Below are 20,140 nucleotides of genomic sequence, written 5' to 3'. Positions count from 1 at the left end.
CTCTCTCTCTCTCTCTCTCTCTCTCTCTCTCTCTCTCTCACACACACACACACACACACACACACACACACACACACACACACGGAAGAAAAACTATTTAATTTCATGTATGAATTTGGTCTCTCTAAAACGGAGGAGATAGGAGTCCTGTGCAAGGAAAGGTTAATGCATAGCTCACTTAACCCTTGCTTGCCTGGCCAGCTCCTTCTGAGCAGGTGCAGTTTGCGTCCATGGCGGGAGCAGCAGCAGCAGCAACATGTCCTGTCCCCTTGAGGTGCATTGTGTTTGGTGGGAGGGCTCCAGAGACAGTTTCAAAAGTATCAGCAGCAACAGGAGCCTGGTGTGTTCTTATTGCTATTTTTGTTTGTTTGTTCGTGGTTGCTGGTCTCCTCTGTTCACTTTTGTTTCAGCAAAATCCATTCCCATCATAGTCCCATCTTTTCATGGGGTTGTTTGCACTGCCATGTTGGGTACAAATGTATTGGGGTTTGGTGTGTGTGTGTGTGTGTGTGTGTGTGTGTGATTTGTAGACTGAGAAATTCATATATGTGTGTGTGTGTATGTGAGTGAGAGAGAGCGCGCGATGAGGTATATTCAGAAATCCTGTGTAGGTCTGCTCAAAAGTAAGTTTCATTAAATTCAGTGGGACTTACTCCCATGTAAACTCGCATGTGTATGAGAGAAATGGGTGTTTTCCATCCCCCCACCCTCTGCTTTAAATGTTGCAAGTTGCTGGGTTGAACTCTTCTTAAATTTGGGCTTAAAATCCATTTTGTTTTGCTTTGTAAAGCATCTCAGTCATATTGTGAACATGTGGTTTTTTTAAAAAACCTTTCTTTCCTTTTTGTAGTGCAACACATAGACCTCGTTAAATTCCTCCTGTTTGTTGGGCCACAGTTAAAACACACACACCTGTGATTGTATGTAATCCAAACTGTCTCACTTGCATTAACACTTACTTGCCTACTGCCTCAGTTTGCCTATGTGTGAAATGGGTTGCTTCCTTTCCCATTGCTTTCAATAAGTAGGCTCTGCCACAAACTGCTTTCTCTGTGTTATTCTGGAGAAATTTCTGGGAGGAGGGGTGACTCCCTCAGCTCTTGCCGCCAGTGACCTCACTTTCCGCCCCACCACTTAGGCAACTAAGGTTTGGGGTATGTGAAGTGGGGGCCCTCATAACTGTATCCCCCTTCAAACCCGATGCCTAAACTTATTTTTGGCAGTTTTCCAACCTATACTTCAGCACCAGCAGTCAGAGCTAGCTAGATCACCCCCCTATTGCCTTCCCACAATTTCCAATGCAGAAAGGGAAAATAGGGCCATAGCATAGCAATACACCAGATCCCCAGTAAGTGTTTTTAGGATAGGTGCAATTTTGTGTTTTACAGTGCAGGGGGTAGTGGAGAAATTTTATAGCAAAAAAATAGTATTCAGAGTCTCTGTTTTTAAATGTGTATTTTTAAAGTACAGATTACTTGTTAATTAAAAAAATACAGTTTACTTCAGTTTTCATTTATTTCGTTTGATGAATGAAAAAAAAGTCCTTTATTACTGCATGTTCAATCAATGTTTACCTTAAAAAAAATCCCTGGCCGAACCACCTAATGAAATGTGCTGAGCACGCCTATGCAACTAGCTGTAGTGAGCCTTGCTCATCGCTCAAACCTGAGAAATTATGGTTAATCTTAGCTGGTTTCCAAGAAATCATCATTATCATAAAACTTTCGATTATAAAGATGGCTTATTTCAACAAATGATAATATTAAGCACAGTTTGGGGTTGGTACATAATACTAAACTGTGGTTAATAAAAAAGTGATTTCCTACTTGCATCTGTGCCACAGAAGGAGACAGGAAGGTTGGAACACATGAACACGACTCTTGTTCCGACTTGTTCCCATCATGATAAACCATGATTTATCATGCTGTCCAAACTGGCTCAATTGTTCTTGTTTAGAGAACTCAACAGGTTCATATTTCTTTACAATATTGTCATATCCTACAGGGAAGTATATACTCCCTCCTATTATTACTTGCATATGCTAGCAGCAGTAGTCTGTTTATTTGGAGGCCTCTTTGTTACATTATGCTGTGATTGGGTTGTGGCTCCTCCCCATGCCGGCATCACTCATTGGGGAAATGGACAATGCTAGTATGGTGAAGAACAGCTCTGTAGACTTCTTCCATGTGGTCCAGGGCAGGATTAGTGTCAGAGGCAGGCATCATTAGGGACCTGCCAAGACTATCAACCCTGTAGGACCCCCTGTTGACCATCAGAGCTTCCTGGCCTCTCTGGACTGTTGTACAGATTGGGTGGGGATAGCAGCAAGGAGTGGGTCCATTCAGGGAGGGATCCCACTGAGGATATATTATTGATTGATTACAGTTCTGTAGCCGAAGCTCTCTTACCTAAGGATCCCCCAAAATCTGGAACCAGGATTAGGCAACGGCTTCTCACATTAGCTTAGCAACATGGCAGCACAGTGTAGTAGTTTCCATTCTGCCAGAGTAATGGAAGAAGATTTGCAGAGAGAATTTTGCCAGAGTTAAATTTCAACTTAAAATTAATGTTGTTGTACAGTGTTTTCCATAAGGGAAAAATAGTCATCAGAAAAACTGTAGTCTGGTGGACATTATCAAATGATGGAAGATTATCCCTGAAAAGTAGATTAAGTAATTGACATGTGCAAAAGCTGTAAAGTCTCTGAAGATGAATTAACAACACACACACACACACACACACTCGAAAGAAACAAAGAAAAATATATGCACAATTCTGTGAATGACTACAGTGGGAAAGCCCTGTCTACATTTATAGGCCACAGTGCTCACTACTATTTTACTTGTTGTTTAGCTTACAAGTTATATCTTCAATATAATTTCTCTTTTCTTTGCTCTTCTGAGACCTCACATGTTCTTTGCAAGTTCTCAAAGATAACAATGAGTGTAATAGTTTTTCAACCAGTTCCTTTTAAATTGTCGTTAGGATTAGGACAACCTATGTTGGATTAGAGCTCAGCTTCAAGACAGCTTCAGTGAGTGCAAAACTCCTGTTGACTTTGATAGAGAAGGATTGCAGCCTTGGTTAAATTATCTATCCGAGCATTTCCCAACCTGGGCTTTCCAGATGTCTGAAGTACAACTCTGGTCAAGGATGACGGGAATTTTTTTTAAATCAAAAACACCTGGAGGACAACAGGTTGGGGAATGCTGATCTAGAGATGTAAATTTTCCAGAAATTTTGAAGCTATGAGGGGAAAAAGGGGGGGGGGTCGGGGAAAATGGAATTTTTTGGAAAAATTGGGAAAAAATGCAGTATTAGCACTCTTTACAGATTGAAAGACACTTTGTTACTTTAAGAACATACAATATAATTATGTACAAGTTGGTTTGGTGTAAAATTATCACATTTATTATATTAAAAGTAAGGTGTATTCAAACAATTATTACACATTGAATTTACTTTTTGAATTTTTTACTTTTGTGTGTGTAACAAATGAAGCTACAAGCTCCAGAACTGTATGGAACCTCTTTGGTTTTGCCAGTTTATGAGGAGCAGGCAAAAAACAATTAAAAACAAACAAACAGAAGAAATCAACATTAGTAACAAAGAAAAGTATGTATCCACTATTCCTCCACAGTGTCAAGCAAGACATAAAGCACCCATTCCCATAAAAAGAACTTAGGGAAAAAAAAAGGGGGGGACACCAAGATTCAATGAATATGTATGAAATTTAAGCAGATTCATTTTCTGAGCTATAGCTATCACTATCAGTCTCTGCTTCATTGGCAGTGCCCCCTAGAGGCAGAAATCCATCGTGCTTTTGCATTTGAGAGTTGTAGTCTCAGTTTGCAAACTAGGACCTGCTTGTCCTCAGTGCACAGAAATTGTAATAATCTGATACTGTACATATTTTTTTAAAAATCATTTGGAGAAGTCAATGTATGAACACCTTGTCTTAAACATTTTATTAATCATGCTAAAGTAAAACATTCCATAATGCATTTTTCTTCATTTCCCCCATTTTTTCAATTTTTCAGGAAACCCCCCCCCAAAAGGCTTTGGAAAAACACACACGCCCCCCCATTTTCCAGTTTTTTTTGGGGGGGGGGCTTCACATCTCTAGGCTGATCTGTCCCATTTATGAAGACTGAAGCAAAGTAAAGTATCCATTGAACAATTCACTCTTGTATTTTACTTTTGTAACTAGCTGCTCTTTTTAAAGAGTAAAGTCAATGTTCTCTAAATGGATGAGGGTAAAGAAGGAAGTGCCATGAGCAAGGAAGTGGGATTAAAACTCTTGACCACTTATGCCCCTGCTCAGAGCCTATTGCCTTATATAGGAATCTCTCAGCACTGTTCCCCACAGAAACAGGGGTAATCTGGGATTTAACCTGTAACCTCCTGAACTCTATGTGAGAAACATGCGCTCAGCCTAATAAGCCATGTGAAACTAGGAAATTAGTTAAGCAATAAAGTTTGAACCCAGTGCTTAGAACCAAAACACAGAAGAAGTACTGAAAGGAGTATGTTGCTAGGCACTGAGATGAAGCAATAAGAGCATCACCAGTCTGTACTCCTTTATCTTGCTTGGATAATGGTTAAAACGATGTAAATAATCTCAGTATCATCAGTCGGTCCTGAGGAAGAGACTAGCAGTTTAATGAAATATCTACTGAATGGTAGCTAGGTACAAGCAGTACAAACGTTTCCTGATACAAAGCTTTTGATATTATTTTTCTTCTCAGTCTAATGCTTTCTAGGAAAAGGGGCAGATTAGAGAGTAGATCTCTGGGCAATAAATGATGAACATTTTCATGAGGTAATGAGTAACACATATTTTCTTGTTTATTTACATGTTACATTAACAAACTGGGTGAGGGGTGTGGATCATTGTGAAGTAATGAAACATTGCCTATGCCATATTTCCATTTAGCCATGTTTCCGAGATTATGGATCTGTTTCTTAGCTGTCATGGCAATTCAGGTACATGTTACATGGATAAATGTAGTTGATCTGATTAGGCCAGTAGCCTGACTATCCAAAGACATGTGGCCTTATTAGCTCTGCAGGAGAATTAAGAACATGGCCTGAAATAACATGTAGCATTTGTTGTGTGATTATCTATATTGTGTGTAAATTATGAACATTGTGTGTAAAATACACACACACACACATACTCAGAGAGAGATTGGTGTAAAGCGGCACAACAGCAAAGCAACAAGGAGGCTTGGATCCAATGTAGAAGCAGTCTTAAGGTTAAACATATAAGAAAGATAGAAAGACCAACAGTTTTTAAAAAAACATGTTTTAAGCTAAACATTTCGACTTTCGCCCTCATCAGTAGCCACGCTGTTAAATGAGTATCTGGAATGGCAATTTGGACTGTCTGGAGATGAAAGTTCCTTAGGAGAGAAAAAAAAGAGGTATGATTGGAATAATGTTTAGGATATCCTCAAATCATACCTCTGTTTTCTCCTAAGGAATTTTGATTTTCATGTATTCCAGACTGCCATTTCTGATACTCATTTAACAGCACAACTACTAATGAGAGAGGAAGCTGAAATGTTAACTTATATTTTTAAAACTGTTGCTAGTCGTTCTGTCTTTAATACCACACACACACACACACACTCATTGATGTGTCTTCCTATTAAATATCAATCATAGTTTAATTTTCCATTTACTTTTTGGTGATGAAAAAAATATAACATTTTATGCGTCGTGATACTTTATTTTCTGTTAGTAAATAAATACAACTTGCTTTCACTTTCTGCAAGGATACCTTCCTGGCTTCTGCTAGAAATTCCTATTTAGAAGCTGGGCTGGCAAACCCCCACAGTCCAGTGTTCTATCCAGCTTATACTGAGTCAGACCATTGGCCTATCCCGGTATTTTGTGTGTAGAAAAACCACAGCAATTTTGAAATCCCTGTTAGTGAGTGAGGATGAAAAATCTTTATATATAGATAATAATTGTGTAGTGCTGCATGGGGTGGGGGGATGTGTTTCCTGTCACTTTTTGATGTGGATACGCAAGTGAAGTTCTAAAGCGCTCGTTTTCCATTGAGGTTAGTCATCCCGCTTGCCTTTCTAATACAAGTGCAGAGGCTGAGCATTACTCATAGTACAGAAATCTGTACAAGTGATTGACAGTAAGTAAGTTCATCTGTAGATACTTTTCAAAAACAAATTTTGGTTGTGCTTTTATCATGTATTTTATATCATGTTTTTATACTGTTTGTTTTATACTTTCAATGGTTTTAATTTTTGTGAACTGCCCAAGGAGCTTCGGCTAGTGTGCAGTATATAAAAATGCAATAAATAAATAGGCTTCCAGAAGCAAATTAAATATTAATAGCAGTGTGTGCATGAAATATTTATTTATTTATTTATTTATTACATTTCTATACCGCCCAATAGCCGGAGCTCTCTGGGCAGTTCATAAAATAAAACACATAGGAGTGGGGGTAGGAGAAAAAGAGTTCTGTTTTTCTCTGAATATTTGTAAAATTATACCATGCCTTTCCATGTAAAATGCCGAAGGAGTTTAACAATAAAATGCTTAGTAAAATATGCAATGACCATACTAACATATTAGGGAGCAAACTTACTAAAAAATTTTTTTTAAAAAATAATGTAATTGTCTGCAATGTATTTTTTCATGCCATTAGTAATTTTGACAACCAGAAATACAAATTAAATGCAATTGGGGGTATTCTCTATTATGTGCATTTTAAATCCAAGTTAGACAGATGTAATGTAAACTTCTTTGGTTTAGTCATCTTTTTATGCAGAAATGTTTTGTAAATGGCTAAATAAAAAAAGAAATTAAAAAATATATACCAACCACTAAGGCCATTGCAATCTTTAGAGGAGGTCTTATTGTCCCTGCCACAGCCTATGGATTTACGTTTAGTTGCAACATGGAGATCAGCCTTCTCTGCAGTGGCATGACCCTGTGGAATGATCTCCTCTCTGAAATGCATCAGGCCTCAACATTGGCATGTTTTGGCAAAGCTGAAACAATCTCATGATACTATTGTGCAAGTGCGTGTCTAGCTCTTGTTTGTTTTTCTTTTGTAAGCTGCTTCAAGATTAGTTTCAAATGAAGTGGTATAAAAATATTGCTAATACATTAATTAATAAATAAAACATGCTTAAATATATTTGGAAGTTAAAAATCCATATAAATTGGCAGCATCTGCTTCTGCATCAGCTTTTGCTTGTAATATGTTTTACCCTGACTTCTGGTTACTTTTGAAGTTCCTATACTGGTGATGTGCAACAAATTTACAAAACACAACCAAAGCTACTGTTATAAATGTTCTGTTTCGACAGGTACTGCAATGGCTGCAGGAGTCTTGTTGCAAAATGAATTACCTTATTGTTCTCTGGTAACGAGCAGTGCATATCTTGCAACCATGAGTTCAGGTAATTGCTTTTTAATACTATTTTTTAGCACATGAAAATTAAAAAATAGGGTCATTAGGGGACAAAAAAATAAAAGACACTTAATCTGTAAACATGCATAGGATTTCACTGCCAGCCTTACCCGGTGATGGGCACATGCAAAATGTGTTATGGCTAACACAGGTCTAAGGGTGGCGTTTTACCAGAATTGTGGTGTGCTTGCAACATATTTATGCATTATGCTCTTACTATAATTACTATTTCCGTATTGGGGTAGTTAACTCAAACACTCATTCATAGTCCAAAAACATAAACTTGATTATTACAGGTTTTTTTGTTCTCAAAACTATATTCAAAACTATATTGTTATGAAAGAGAAAATGTCTTAATTAGTATACCCACCCCTTTGGACGTGGGGCCAGTATTTTAATTCTAGTAGGCCTAACTTGAAAAGATAAAGAACATGATTGGAAAATTAAAGTTTGCCAAATGAGGGGCGAATGGTACTATGAAAATTGCAGAGCAGGAGTTTAGAATGCTTTGGTGCTGGTGGCAATGTTGGACCCTAAGGACTTCACTTCCTGGTTGGTTGCAAGAAGTTAGAAAAATACTGTGGGCACAGACTACCCTCAGTTTATTCGCTTTAATTCCAAATTCAAAAATGGAGCAATAGCCTCGCTGCTCTGCCCTTGTTGACAACAAGTGGCAGCACATTATCCACAGACATCCAAAGCAAAGGCTTTGGGATGGGTGATGTTGAAGAGACTGAATTGAAGTCAGACCAATATTAGGGACTCCGGAACCACCACAATTCAGTTTGAGACTTTTTGGTAGTTGCTTCCCAATATCATAGGCCAGGCGTTGGCAACTATAATTAGGTGGGCGCCTGATGAGCCCCACCTGGCCCTCTACTGCAAAAGAGTCATGAGGAATGATATTGAAGCCAATTGGACCCTTGGTTATTCTCAGACCTGAGATACACTAGTGTGATGGATGCCCAAGGAAAAAGAATGAATAATGAATGCTTGGACTCCAAGGCAGTTATGGGGTTCGAAAAAAATTGAAAAAAATGTTTGATGGCTCAGAGGCTGGATCCTGGATGGGTTAAAACAAAGGTAATAATAATTTAACTCTGGCAGCTGAATAGAAAGGTCAGGCAAGTTCCATGCCTCTTGATAAATTTTATATCTAGCTGATTATCAGAATGGCATAGCACAATATTCAAATCAAGGTGGCATCAAGGTGCTAGAATTTGCTGTCTTGTTTGGCAGGTGTGGGCACATTAGGATTCCACCACTTTTCCTGTCAGGTTGTTTGATTGTCCGGTTCAAAGGCATCCTCATGGGTTAATAAGGTGTCAGGGTAATGCCAATTAAATCCATTGCACATGATATGTGTGTCAGAGTCAGTGTGTCTGAAACTCCTCTGTAAGACAGTGGATATATATTGGGATCCCATGCCTATTATATTGCCTTTATGGACACTGCTCTTCTTGGGTATTGAAAGCTTATGTGTAAAGAAAGTGCTCCATTGTGCCCCTTCCAGGAACTAGCATTTCTGCTAGTTTCGGCACTTGCCCACAGAAGTGCTAATTGCAAGTTGTAAGGGCCATGTGTGCACTGGCAATGGCAGGGACAGCCGCGTGCATACCAGGACTGGCATGGGCTGGCTCTGTGCAGGAGGCCCCCATTGGATACTACCATCAGGCTTTACAGGACAGTGTTAGGGCTTGTGAAATAAGAGCCCAACCTGGCACTCCCTATTCCCACAGCTGTAGGCCTGAAACTAAACTGTAGCAATAACCAAGCTGAAGGCTCTGAATTTAGTGTCAAGGCTTACACTAAAGCACACACAAAGCTTGAAATAGGTGTTAAGTTTATTTACAATTGGGGAGGGGGGGATAAAAGGCAAACAAGAACCAGAGTACATTTGGAAATAATACTTGAGGCAGAAAATAACAAACGTTATCTACACTTGTCTATACATACCTAAATGTGGGTCCAAACTGTGATAATAAGAGTCACAAGCCAAAAGCTAGATAGAGTCAAAACGAAATGAAGGCAAAGACAAAGGTCAGCTGTGCCTGCTGCCCTGCTTTATACCCATAAGCCTTCGACAAACATGAGATGAGCCTCCCTAGCCAATTACTAGCTGGCTGAATAGTTTTCTGAGGCCTTGAAGCCAGAACAGCATAAAATAACACATGTAGGTGGTTTAATGAGTGTGCAGGCCCATCTTCACAAAATGGAGTTTTTGCAGGTAACTAGATCACAAAAAGAACATGGATTTCTTGACAATATGCACTGTGTTAGATGTGGAAAAGCCAAGTCTTTTTCACTTGGTGTTGAAGGAGCAGACATCTATCCTAGTTAGGCATCCACTTAAGTAGCCTAATAGTAAAACCAGTCCTGCTTCAACCACCAATTTACTGTGGAAGCAGAGCTGCAACAAAAATTAGGTTGTGTGGAGAGAGTATCACCGTCTTCCACAACAGGATAAGTTCCTCTTCTGTTACTCCTTAGATATTCTTGCACACATGAGATGAGGGTGGGAGATAGGCAGCTGCATCAGAAGCAGTGATGGAATAATAGCACTATATAACAGTAGGATGATACTGACAACACAGGATAACAAATGACCATTGTCGTGACTTGTAATTATGACTCACCATTTTGGCAGAGTACTTTTCAGGTCACTGAAGACCAGATTTTTGTTCAATGTGGTTGAGTCGTTCTCTCCTTGGCTGCATTCAGATATATTACGATCATCCAAACAATGATTTGGTGGATTGGGAACATGCTCTCTCATCTCTTCAAATGTTCATCTTAACAGAACAGTCCTTGTTTATAATCCTGGTTTGGAAGCATGCTCAAACCACAATTTGCTGGTTTGCCAGTTCTGACCTAATGGCAAACTTTAGTTTGATCAAACCAAGAAGTGTGGTTGCATTTAATTGGGCATGCAAGGGGAAGAGGGAGCCCATGAGTACATAATTTAGAATAATGAATATAATATCTGAATTCAGCCTCTCTGTTTGCTGCTAATCAGTTATTGCTTTTCTGCTTTACTGGAATTAGTCAATAATTCCATCTCCTTAAAAATGTTGGCATTTGTCTCCCATATTGTTAATATTGTAAAATGAACAATATATGTATCAACACATGTCAGTTTTGGCCAATGAGTAGGGTTTTTTTTTCAGTCTTGAAAGTTAGATGAAAAAGCTGTTTTAATTTTTTTCTATGCTAACACCTGCTTTGAGTGACTAAAATGGTGCTGTGAATCGAGTACTTTAACATTTCTATAATACCTGCTCAACCTATATTTTCGTAAATAAACATTACAAAGACACCATATCTTGTTAGTCCTCTCTTTTCCAAAGCAATCTTTCGCTGTGAAGTTTGTCCTGAATTCCCCCCAGCAAGCACCTTCATTTTAAAATTCCCTGCACAAAGTGACCTTATCATCTCAGCTATACGGGGAAAAATCCAGTCTGATCTGGGATATCTGCTCCTCTCTGATCTTGCAGAAGCCATGTTCATGTGATTTCTGTTGTTCAGAAAGGGATGGGAAGGGAGAAATTGCTTAAGGGTAACTTCCTGAGGACTGAGTATCAGCAGGACTACTCCAGCTCATACATGTCTTCTCCATATGGCTGTGCTGACAGGGCATTCCCCTTTGCTTGCGGAATTTTTCAATTTATGGACTAGGAGCTTATACAAAGAGGAAGCTCAAAAAGAAAGAAAAAAGCGTAATGGCACAGCTACTAGATTTCCAGTAACTCATTTCTTTCTATATGTGATGTAGTCTGACAGCTTCTAAGGCTTGCCATATTTTGCCATTAGATTAGATTTAAGAGCTTAAGCTCTTCTTCTTTTAAAAAAGAAAGAATATGAGTGACTTCTAGCAGTTTCAGATAGAAATTAAAGTGAATTCACAGAACTGCCCTTCAGTGGTGTGGTATGGTAGGTACATTCTTAATAGTGCAGTCTGTCATTTTGTGTGGTGTGACCTTATAATGTAGAAGCCTGTGCTAGAGAGGAGGTAAGTGGATTTGCTAAGTGAGATCGCCTAATTACACTTTTTGGTATTAAATGATTCCAGATACTGTCAAGTCTACTTTGTTCTTCAGATCAAGCTATGAAAATTAATTTATCTTCCACCTTTTTCTACTTCACTCTTCAAGAGGTATCCATACATTCTTTTACAGGTCTCATAAAACAGTATGATAAATTGTTTTTCAGTAGGATTTTGCCCTTTCTGGCTGCTGATAAAATGCAAATGAATGATTGGATACTTTTCAGAACTCTGCTGTACTGTTTCTATGCTACTGCTAAAAGTAAAGTTTATGATACTTGATTTGCTTAGAAAGTATAATTTCTCCCAGAGAAAAGTTTGTTTTCCTTTTTACCCATTTATAGATTCTTCATACATGTCTGATTTTCATCTGCAGAGGATGCCTGTTGCCTCTCTTGATATCTTAGTTGAGATTTGTTGAGAAGTATTTATTTTTAATGGTATTCTGTAGAAACTGCCTCTTACCTAATATCTCAGAATCAGTGCTTCAGATTCCAGAAATATTGTCTGTTCATAGGAAACTATTTGGGAGTTCCTGATCCATTTCAGAATTATCTGCTTCAAGTGATTCTAATCAGCACTGGAACGGTTTGTCCCACACAGAATCAATGTATATAGAATTTAGCTGCCACCAGTGAGTTCATTGTTGGTTGCTATGGAGACAGAGCAGCCTATCCTGAACAGCTATTAGATCATACAGAAAGATGCATGCCTCTGTAAGTTCAGTACTGAGCAAGTCAGATTTCTCATTCAGTTCGACTTCCTGCAGCATATCAAAACTGCTACAAGTGGTGAGTGACCATGCAAGGTTCACCCAGAAGACGCTTGGCAGTGAATGTTTTTAGCAACTTTTTTCAGGGCCGGAGACATTCTTCCTCTGATCCTCTTCTCCGCATACTTCAGAGGCGACGGAGCTCAGTTGTAGAGGTCCTCTCGACTTCTACACACAGGGTTATGGTGGCCATTTCCTCTATCAGCCCCGAGGAGCTAAATGCTGCTTTTCATGAGAGAAAAAGTAAAGTATTTCAATATCCTTTATATAAGTCATAATTGGGTTTTTATGGCTCTGTATTAATGTGTCTGTGATTTTGCCTAGACAATTAAACCTAAATGAATGTTTGACTTTTTCCTTATCACTTTATATTATAATAAAAACTGTGTATTATTTTCCCAGCAGTTTTGTTGATTACTTTTCTGATTTTGTTCACAATGTGAAAGAAAGAAAAGAAGCACTCAGTGCTTTAAGCGGTTTATGACACTTATTTGATTAGAAAGATGCTACATGCAACTTTTCCTTCTTTATATTTTTGTACAAGAAACGAATTTCCAGCAAGTATTTTCATGAGCTTGTTGATTTTCATCTACATATATTTATTTTTGTGAATCTGATACACACACGTTTAGGTTAATAACTGCAGCTTTTTGAAAGATTTTATTTTGTCTTGCGTTGTGTGTTGCAGGAAGATCTCGGCGTCCAACTGCAAAATATACGAAAGTTGGAGAACGCCTTCGCCATGTCATTCCCGGTCATATGCAGTGTTCCATGGCATGTGGTGGCCGTGCTTGCAAGTATGAAAATCCAACTCGGTGGACTGACCAAGAACAGGCTGTTAAAGGGCTTTACTCTTCGTGGTAATGTGGAGCATTTGTTTCTACAAATATTGCTTTTAAATGACTAAGACTGCACTCCATGCACAACTGAACTCTGTTGAACTTACTTCTGAGTAAATATGCTTGGGATCAGACAACACATTCAGTGAAAGGGAACCAGTTTTAAAACGATTTAGACACGTTTAATGCAATGCCAGATTAAATGCAGTGCCAGGAGCAACTAGCAATATACACAAAGTATGTGTATGTAACATGTAAGCTTACTTTTGAATTCTGTGGGTGTTGGGATAATTCTCAAAATGTATGTTCAAAACATTTTGGATGCACACTAACTCCTATTGATTTCAATAGGATTTAAGTTAAGTTATGTTTAAGGTCCCATTGATTTCAATGGATCCTCAGCTAACTTAATCTGGATACAACTCACTGGCTGTAGTTCAATTCTTGGTTTTCATTTCAGGAATATCACTAAATTAAATGTAACTAAATTTGAAATGTATTCATATGTTAATTGAATTGAAGTTTTAAGATAGAATAATAAGATTTGAATGTAAAGAAAGCATTATCAAGCTTTTACTGGTTTTTTTTGCTTTATAGGGGCGTTTTATACAGCTGTTACAAGGACAATTGAAAGAAATGTGCAATTATTTTGTACAGGGATATAGAACTATATGCATATCCAGTGTTATCTACATTCTTGTTATCAAAGTATCTTGGCAACCTATTATGACAAGTCTTTCAATTACATAGGGATAAAAGGCATTTAATGGTTTGAAAGCACATAGTTATTTAAAGTGGTATGGTTCATTAACTAGAAAATTACCTATGAAAACCAACTGTGAACTGTTTTAACCTGTAACATTTCACTTTTTCTCCCACTCCCTCAGGATTACAGATAACGTATTAGCCATGTCTCGACCCTCAACAGAACTTATTGAAAAGTATAATATTATTGAGCAGTTCCAAAGGTAAAATAAATACATATCAGTAATGAATCACTGTAGTTCTTATGGTTGTAAAGCTGATCTATTTCTTACCTGCATTGATTTGGATTCTTTGTAACAATTTATTCTGAAGTAAGAAGGAACATGGGGGGTGTTGTTGGAGAGAAGACTGTGAAAGCATGCATAGTTCAATAATGCATTGTCTTTTTCTTTACATAAGATGTGGCATAAAAACAGTAATTAACCTTCAGCGTCCTGGGGAACATGCTAGCTGCGGGAATCCACTGGAACAAGAGAGTGGTTTCACCTACCTTCCTGAAGCTTTCATGGAGGCGGGAAGTAAGTTTGCTCCTGCTGTTGTTCCTTGTTAATTATAAAGTATGGTACTGCAGGCTGTTTCTGCCACCTACTTCTTAGGTTAAAAGCTGCCAGTTGAGGGAGGTTTGCCAAAGTAAATAAGCTGCAGCTAACAAGAGAGTTGGAAAAATGCAGATCCACTGTAGAGGCGTTATAGTAAATGTCATAAAAATCAGTAGAATTGACAGCAGAGAATGGATAGCTGTGCTTGGAAATACCCTTAACTTTCAAACTATGACAGCTATATTCCTGTAAAATATTAATCTGTATTCCACACATTGACAATACAATAGATTTGCATGTGAATTTTATTGTCTTCTGCTTCCACCCACCACCTCCCTGCCAAATAAATTCCACCTTTTTTGCTTATTTTGATGAGATAGACAACTGTTCGATAAAGAGATTTAGAGATGCACACACAAACACTCTACGACTTACTCTGTTGTGTTCTAGGTTTTACTTGCCAGGTATGTGGCTCATATCTTTTCTAACTTGCAACATGGCATTTGAAATTCTCACAGAAATCCAGGACAAGACATTATTGCTAGTAAATCAGATCAGGTCTTCTTATTACAGATATTAACAATATTTTTGTTGAAGTAAGAATGCATTGAATTGCCTTTGGTGTTCTGATAATAATAATGTTTTAAAATGTTTTTTCTAGTTTATTTTTATAACTTTGGATGGAAGGATTATGGTGTGGCTTCTCTCACTACTATCCTCGATATGGTAAAAGTGATGACTTTTGCCTTACAGGAAGGGAGAGTAGCTATTCATTGTCATGCAGGACTTGGCAGAACAGGTAAAAATATTCAACTACAAATTCGAGAATGTATTTTTATGACTTGCAAAATAGTGCCAATTAATGAACCTATGTAGATCTTTTGATATACATGTGTATAACAGAGTCTGTTCTGATAGAAAGTTAGCACAAAGTATTCATTGTTCAGGGCTGTTAACATGCCTGCATTTTTCAAATTTTCTTCTCAGGACAGGCCACACAACTCCCAAACTGCTCTTTGAGTTGTTGGCATGAGAGCTTTTGTAAAGGGGAAAGAGCAGGGGAGGGGTAGCAGTACTGCTGGCACTTGCTGTATGATCCTCAAATCCCTGTACCTTCACTCAGTACTCCACAACAGAACTACTGTAGAGGCTTGCTTTCCCCCCAAAGTATCACTCTTGGCATGGGAATGTTCATCTAGCCCTTAAATATATATGAGCAAGGCTGCCACCCCCACCCCCAGATATCTCTGTGTTACCAGTTTTGCCATTTTTTTGCTTAATTATTGTTTCATTTAGTTCTTTGAGAGTGGTTTACTCCCACCCCCGCAAAGCAGGAGAAGCACTATTTGAATAGCTCATCATGTGCCTTCCCTGACCTCATTCCCTTAGCAAGTACAGATCTGTTTGTTTCAAAATGCTTCCATTTTTTTATCTCCAATTTTATTGCTGATGCATTCTACACATCAGTTTGTTCCTGCTTATTTAATCTAGTTATTTCAGTGCTGTTGTCTTTTAATGATTCTTATTTTGGAAGTTACTCTGACTATAGTTTTATGGAAAATGAATGCATTTATCTTTATATAAATAAATAAGCATGGCACAGCGTGGGGAAAATCTGGAAGGATTCCTACAAGGATTATCTCATTCTCACAACTAGTGGAAGCTTACGATTTTTTAAAAAAATAGATAGTAGCTTACTATTATATAAAGGACATGAATATGCACCTATACTCTCGAAGTTACTTTCGTTATTTTATTTTGGTTTTCACCTGTTTATCCATTTTTGTCTTTTCCTTTCCAGGTGTTTTAATAGCTTGTTACTTAGTGTTTGCAACAAGAATGACTGCAGACCAAGCAATCCTTTTTGTCAGGGCGAAAAGGCCTAACTCCATTCAAACCAGAGGACAACTGTTGTGCATAAGGGAGTTTTCACAGTTCTTAATTCCGCTAAGGAATGTTTTTGCATCCTGCGAGCCCAAAGCACATGCAGTAACTCTTTCCCAGTACCTGATCCGGCAGCGGCATTTGCTCCATGGTTATGAAAGTAGGCATCTGAAGCATGTGCCAAAGCTTATTCATCTGGTTTGCAAGCTGCTCTTGGATTTGGCTGAAAACCGGCAGGTTATAGAGGAGGAACTAGTAGATGTGCCAGACCTGTCCGCTGAAATTGAGGAGACTGTTTCTCAGTTAGCTTCTACACAGCTTGATAAAGAATTAGCAAGGCAAGACAGTAGTACATCAGAGCCATTCTCCCTCTCAGGATCAAATCCTTTTCATCCCAGCGAACATGAATGTGATCCTCTGTGGAAAAGGAGGAACGTTGATTACCTTCAGCCTCTGAGTCGAGCAAAACGGCGCCTAAGCTATAGTGACTCAGATTTGAGAAGAGTTGTATTTGTCTCTGAGCAGGGAGAGACACCATGGTCAGTGCCTGTGCATGTGCCATTGTGTAACAAAACAAACTTGCCAAGCAAAGCAGACAATTGTCAAACTCTTAAGGTTGAGTTAAACCAAGAACTGTTAATTCGTAGTACGTTTACTTTTAATCTAGACAGAAAAGAAAGTAATTCTCCAGTTTGCCATCAAAGCCAATATCCCAAAGAAGTACGGCGTAGTAAAACCTTTTCTTCAGGCCTTGCAAGCGATCGGAAAGAAGAAAAAGAGGAGGAGGAAGATGATGAGGAGCTAAGAGCACTAAACTATCACTGTGGCAGAAAAACAAATCTCTATGGTAACAGAATGTGGTCCTCTGAGGATTCGGACTCTTCTAAAGCAGAGCGTGAGATCGGTGTTATGCCTGATACGATCCCCCATATTGTTGTGCAGTCAGAACTAAGTCTGGAGGCACGACAAATTTTGGCAGCTAAAGCCCTGGCGGATCTAAATGAATTTATTGGAGCAGAAGAAGTGAAGCATAAAGTGGAGATGTGGCAGGTATTTTCATTTTGTATCTTCACCCTTGTGTACTTGTCTAGTCTAGAAAGGAGCCTCTAGAAAGAAAGAAAAATCCTATGACACTTTTGGTTTCAGTGTGCATCAGGTATACTTCAGTGTCAGTAGGCTTCTGTTTTAATGGCAAAGAGGCAATTCCTCATACTGAGCCTGAAATTATGCTACAAATAAACTAAATAAACATATAAGGAGAAGAATGCACTTAATCAGGGATGATTACTATGCCCTACTTCACAGCCTTCAGTGAGGAGAATCTAAGGCAACTACCCTTATTGTGTTTAATATGGGGATGACATATCTCATTAAATGGGTATGGTTCTCCTGATGCTTGAACAGATACTGTGTGGAACATTAGATCTGCTCTTGACCAAAGCCTTTAGCAGATCTACTGGTTGGGAACAGAATAATTTCAACGAGGAGGCTAGACTCCTTCAGTTTATCAATAAGCACCCTAGTCTGATGGAAGTCTGTTGGTGTACTGCGCCACTCACCACCCTCATCCCTGCTGCCCAACAGTCTCCCTTACTGAACTAGCTGGGGTGGTCTCAGAGTTGGTGCTGAAGTCTCCTTGGCTTGTTGTGCTGGGGGAACTTTAACATACATGCTGAGGAGTGGCTCAGGACTCCATGGACAATCATGGGAATGAATCCACCTCACTTATTCAGCAGGGCACACTTTGGGATGGGGTGATAGTGATCTGGGGGTGGAGGAACTTCCTATAGATCCATTGTCATGGTCAGATCACTACTTGGTGGGGTTTAGACTTGCTGGGACTTGGAGCTCTGCAGGGTGGAGGCATGATAAAAATGGTCTAACCCAGGATCTGGATGGTTTTCTGATGGCTCTGGGGAATTTCCTGTCCCCTTAGTTGGCAATTCTGTTGAAGCCCTGGTTAACCTTTGGAAAGGGGAAATGGACCAGGTTTTGACGCGATCACTCCTGAATATCCCCTCCCATGGAGTGGAGCAAAAAGAGCTCCCTGGTTTTCCAGGGAGCTGCAGGTGATGAAATGATGGAACATTGACTAGAGTGACATGCACAGAAAACTTCAAATGAGTCTGATGAAACTGGCTCTAGAGCTCATTTAAAAATGTATTTTGTGGCAGTGCAGGCAGCAAAGAAATTACTCCACCACCACCATTGTGTCTTCACAGAGTTGCCCAATGGAGCTTTTCAGGTAGTCAAAGGCCTTTTAAGCTCTGGCCAACAAGAAAAATAGGTGTATTGCTCGATAGCCTGCTGTGACCAATTTGCACAGGAGTTTGTAACTTGGATGCCATAGTTGGTACAGATAAGGTAGTTGCCCCTGCTTGTCCGGTTATAATGGATACTTTTCAATCTGTACAGCTGAAGGATGTAGACAGGATCTTTGGAGATGTGAGGCCCACCACTTGTGTGCTGGACCTTTATGCTTCTTGTCTTATAAAAGTGGCCTGGGGTGGGGGGCTAGCTGAGTAAGGGTAGTGTTGAACACCTCTTTGCAGCCATGTGTGATTCCTTCTTGCCTAAAAAGGTGGTGGTAAGGCCTCCCTGAACCCAACTGTATTAGATAATTTCTGGCCAGTCTCCAATATTCCATTCTTGGGCAAGTTGCTAGAGTATGTGGTGGCTTCCCAGCTCCAGAGTTTCTGGATGAGGCAGTTTATCTAGATCTGTTTCAATCTGGCTTCAGGCCTGGTAATGGAACAGGGACTGCTTTCATCACTTTGGTGGACAATCTACGCTGGGAACTGGATAAAGAGAGTGTGTTCCTGTTGGTTCCACTAGAACTCTCAGTAGCTTTCAGTATCATCAACCATTGTATCTGAGGCATCTGTCTGAGATGGAACTGGAAGGCACTGTTATATGGAGGTTCTGGTCCTTCTTGGAAGGGTGATTTCAGAAGGTGGTGCTGGGGAATTCCTGTTTGACACCATTGGCCTGTGGTGTCCCATCAGGGTTCCATCTTCTCTCCCCTAATATTTAACATATAAAGGAAACAACTAGGATAATTTGTCCAGAGTTTGGGGGCTCATTGCCACTGGTATGCCCATGACACCCAACTTTACCTCTCCTTTCCATCTAAATCCAAGGAAGCTGTTCTCATTCTAAATTGGTGTCTCATGCCAGTAAAGATGAAGTGGACACAAATTGAAGCTTAATCCAGATAAGAAATAGGTGCTCCTGGTTAGCTGAAAGGCGGATCAGGGAATAGGGACTCAACGTGTGCTCGATGGAGTTACACTCTAAAGGCTCAGGCTCACAGTTTAGATGTATTTCTGGGCTCAGACCTGGATTCCCAGGTGTTGCTGGTGACCAGGAGAGTGTTTACATAGCTGAGGCTAACTTGCCAACTGAGCCCATTCCTAGAAATGTCTCATCTGGCCACAGTCACACATGCTTAAGTTGAATTCCATTTGGACTATTATAATTATTTTTTGTGAACCGCCCAGAGAGCTTCGGCTATTGGGTGGTATAAAAATGTAATAAATAAATAAATAATATGCTATATGTGGGGTTTCTTTTAAGAATGTAAGAAGAGCCATGCTGGATCAGACCAAGGATCCATCTAGTCTAGCACTCTGTTCACACAGTGGCCAACCAGCTGTCAACCAAGGACACACAAGCAGGACACAGGTGCAACAGCACCCTCTCACCCATCTTCCCCAGCAACTGCTGTATATAGGCTTACTGCCTCTGATGCTGGAGGTAGCACATAGCCATCAGGACTACCAGCCATTGACAGCCTTCTCCTCCAGGAATTTGTTAAGCCATCCAAGGTGGTGGCCATCACAACTTGTGGTAGTG

The 20,140-nt window shown here is 39.4% G+C and overlaps 1 protein-coding gene across 1 annotated transcript in view; it reads left to right on the top strand.

Moving 5' to 3' along the window:
* PTPDC1 (protein tyrosine phosphatase domain containing 1) overlaps positions 1-20,140 on the top strand; it is a 39,961-nt gene that overhangs the window by 14,295 nt on the left and 5,526 nt on the right. The window contains exons 2-7 of the mRNA XM_063123384.1: positions 7,341-7,433; positions 12,947-13,118; positions 13,985-14,065; positions 14,262-14,380; positions 15,063-15,200; positions 16,203-17,335. Of these exons, the coding sequence (XP_062979454.1) occupies positions 7,349-7,433; positions 12,947-13,118; positions 13,985-14,065; positions 14,262-14,380; positions 15,063-15,200; positions 16,203-17,335 (1,728 nt within the window). The 5' untranslated portion in view covers positions 7,341-7,348. The remainder of the gene's footprint in view (positions 1-7,340; positions 7,434-12,946; positions 13,119-13,984; positions 14,066-14,261; positions 14,381-15,062; positions 15,201-16,202; positions 17,336-20,140) is intronic.

Source organism: Elgaria multicarinata, chromosome 3 (assembly GCF_023053635.1).
Source record: "Elgaria multicarinata webbii isolate HBS135686 ecotype San Diego chromosome 3, rElgMul1.1.pri, whole genome shotgun sequence".
NCBI classification, from domain to species: Eukaryota; Metazoa; Chordata; class Lepidosauria; order Squamata; family Anguidae; genus Elgaria; species Elgaria multicarinata.
The sequence above is the reverse complement of the archived record's forward strand: the minus strand, read 5'-3'. Positions and strand labels throughout refer to the sequence as shown.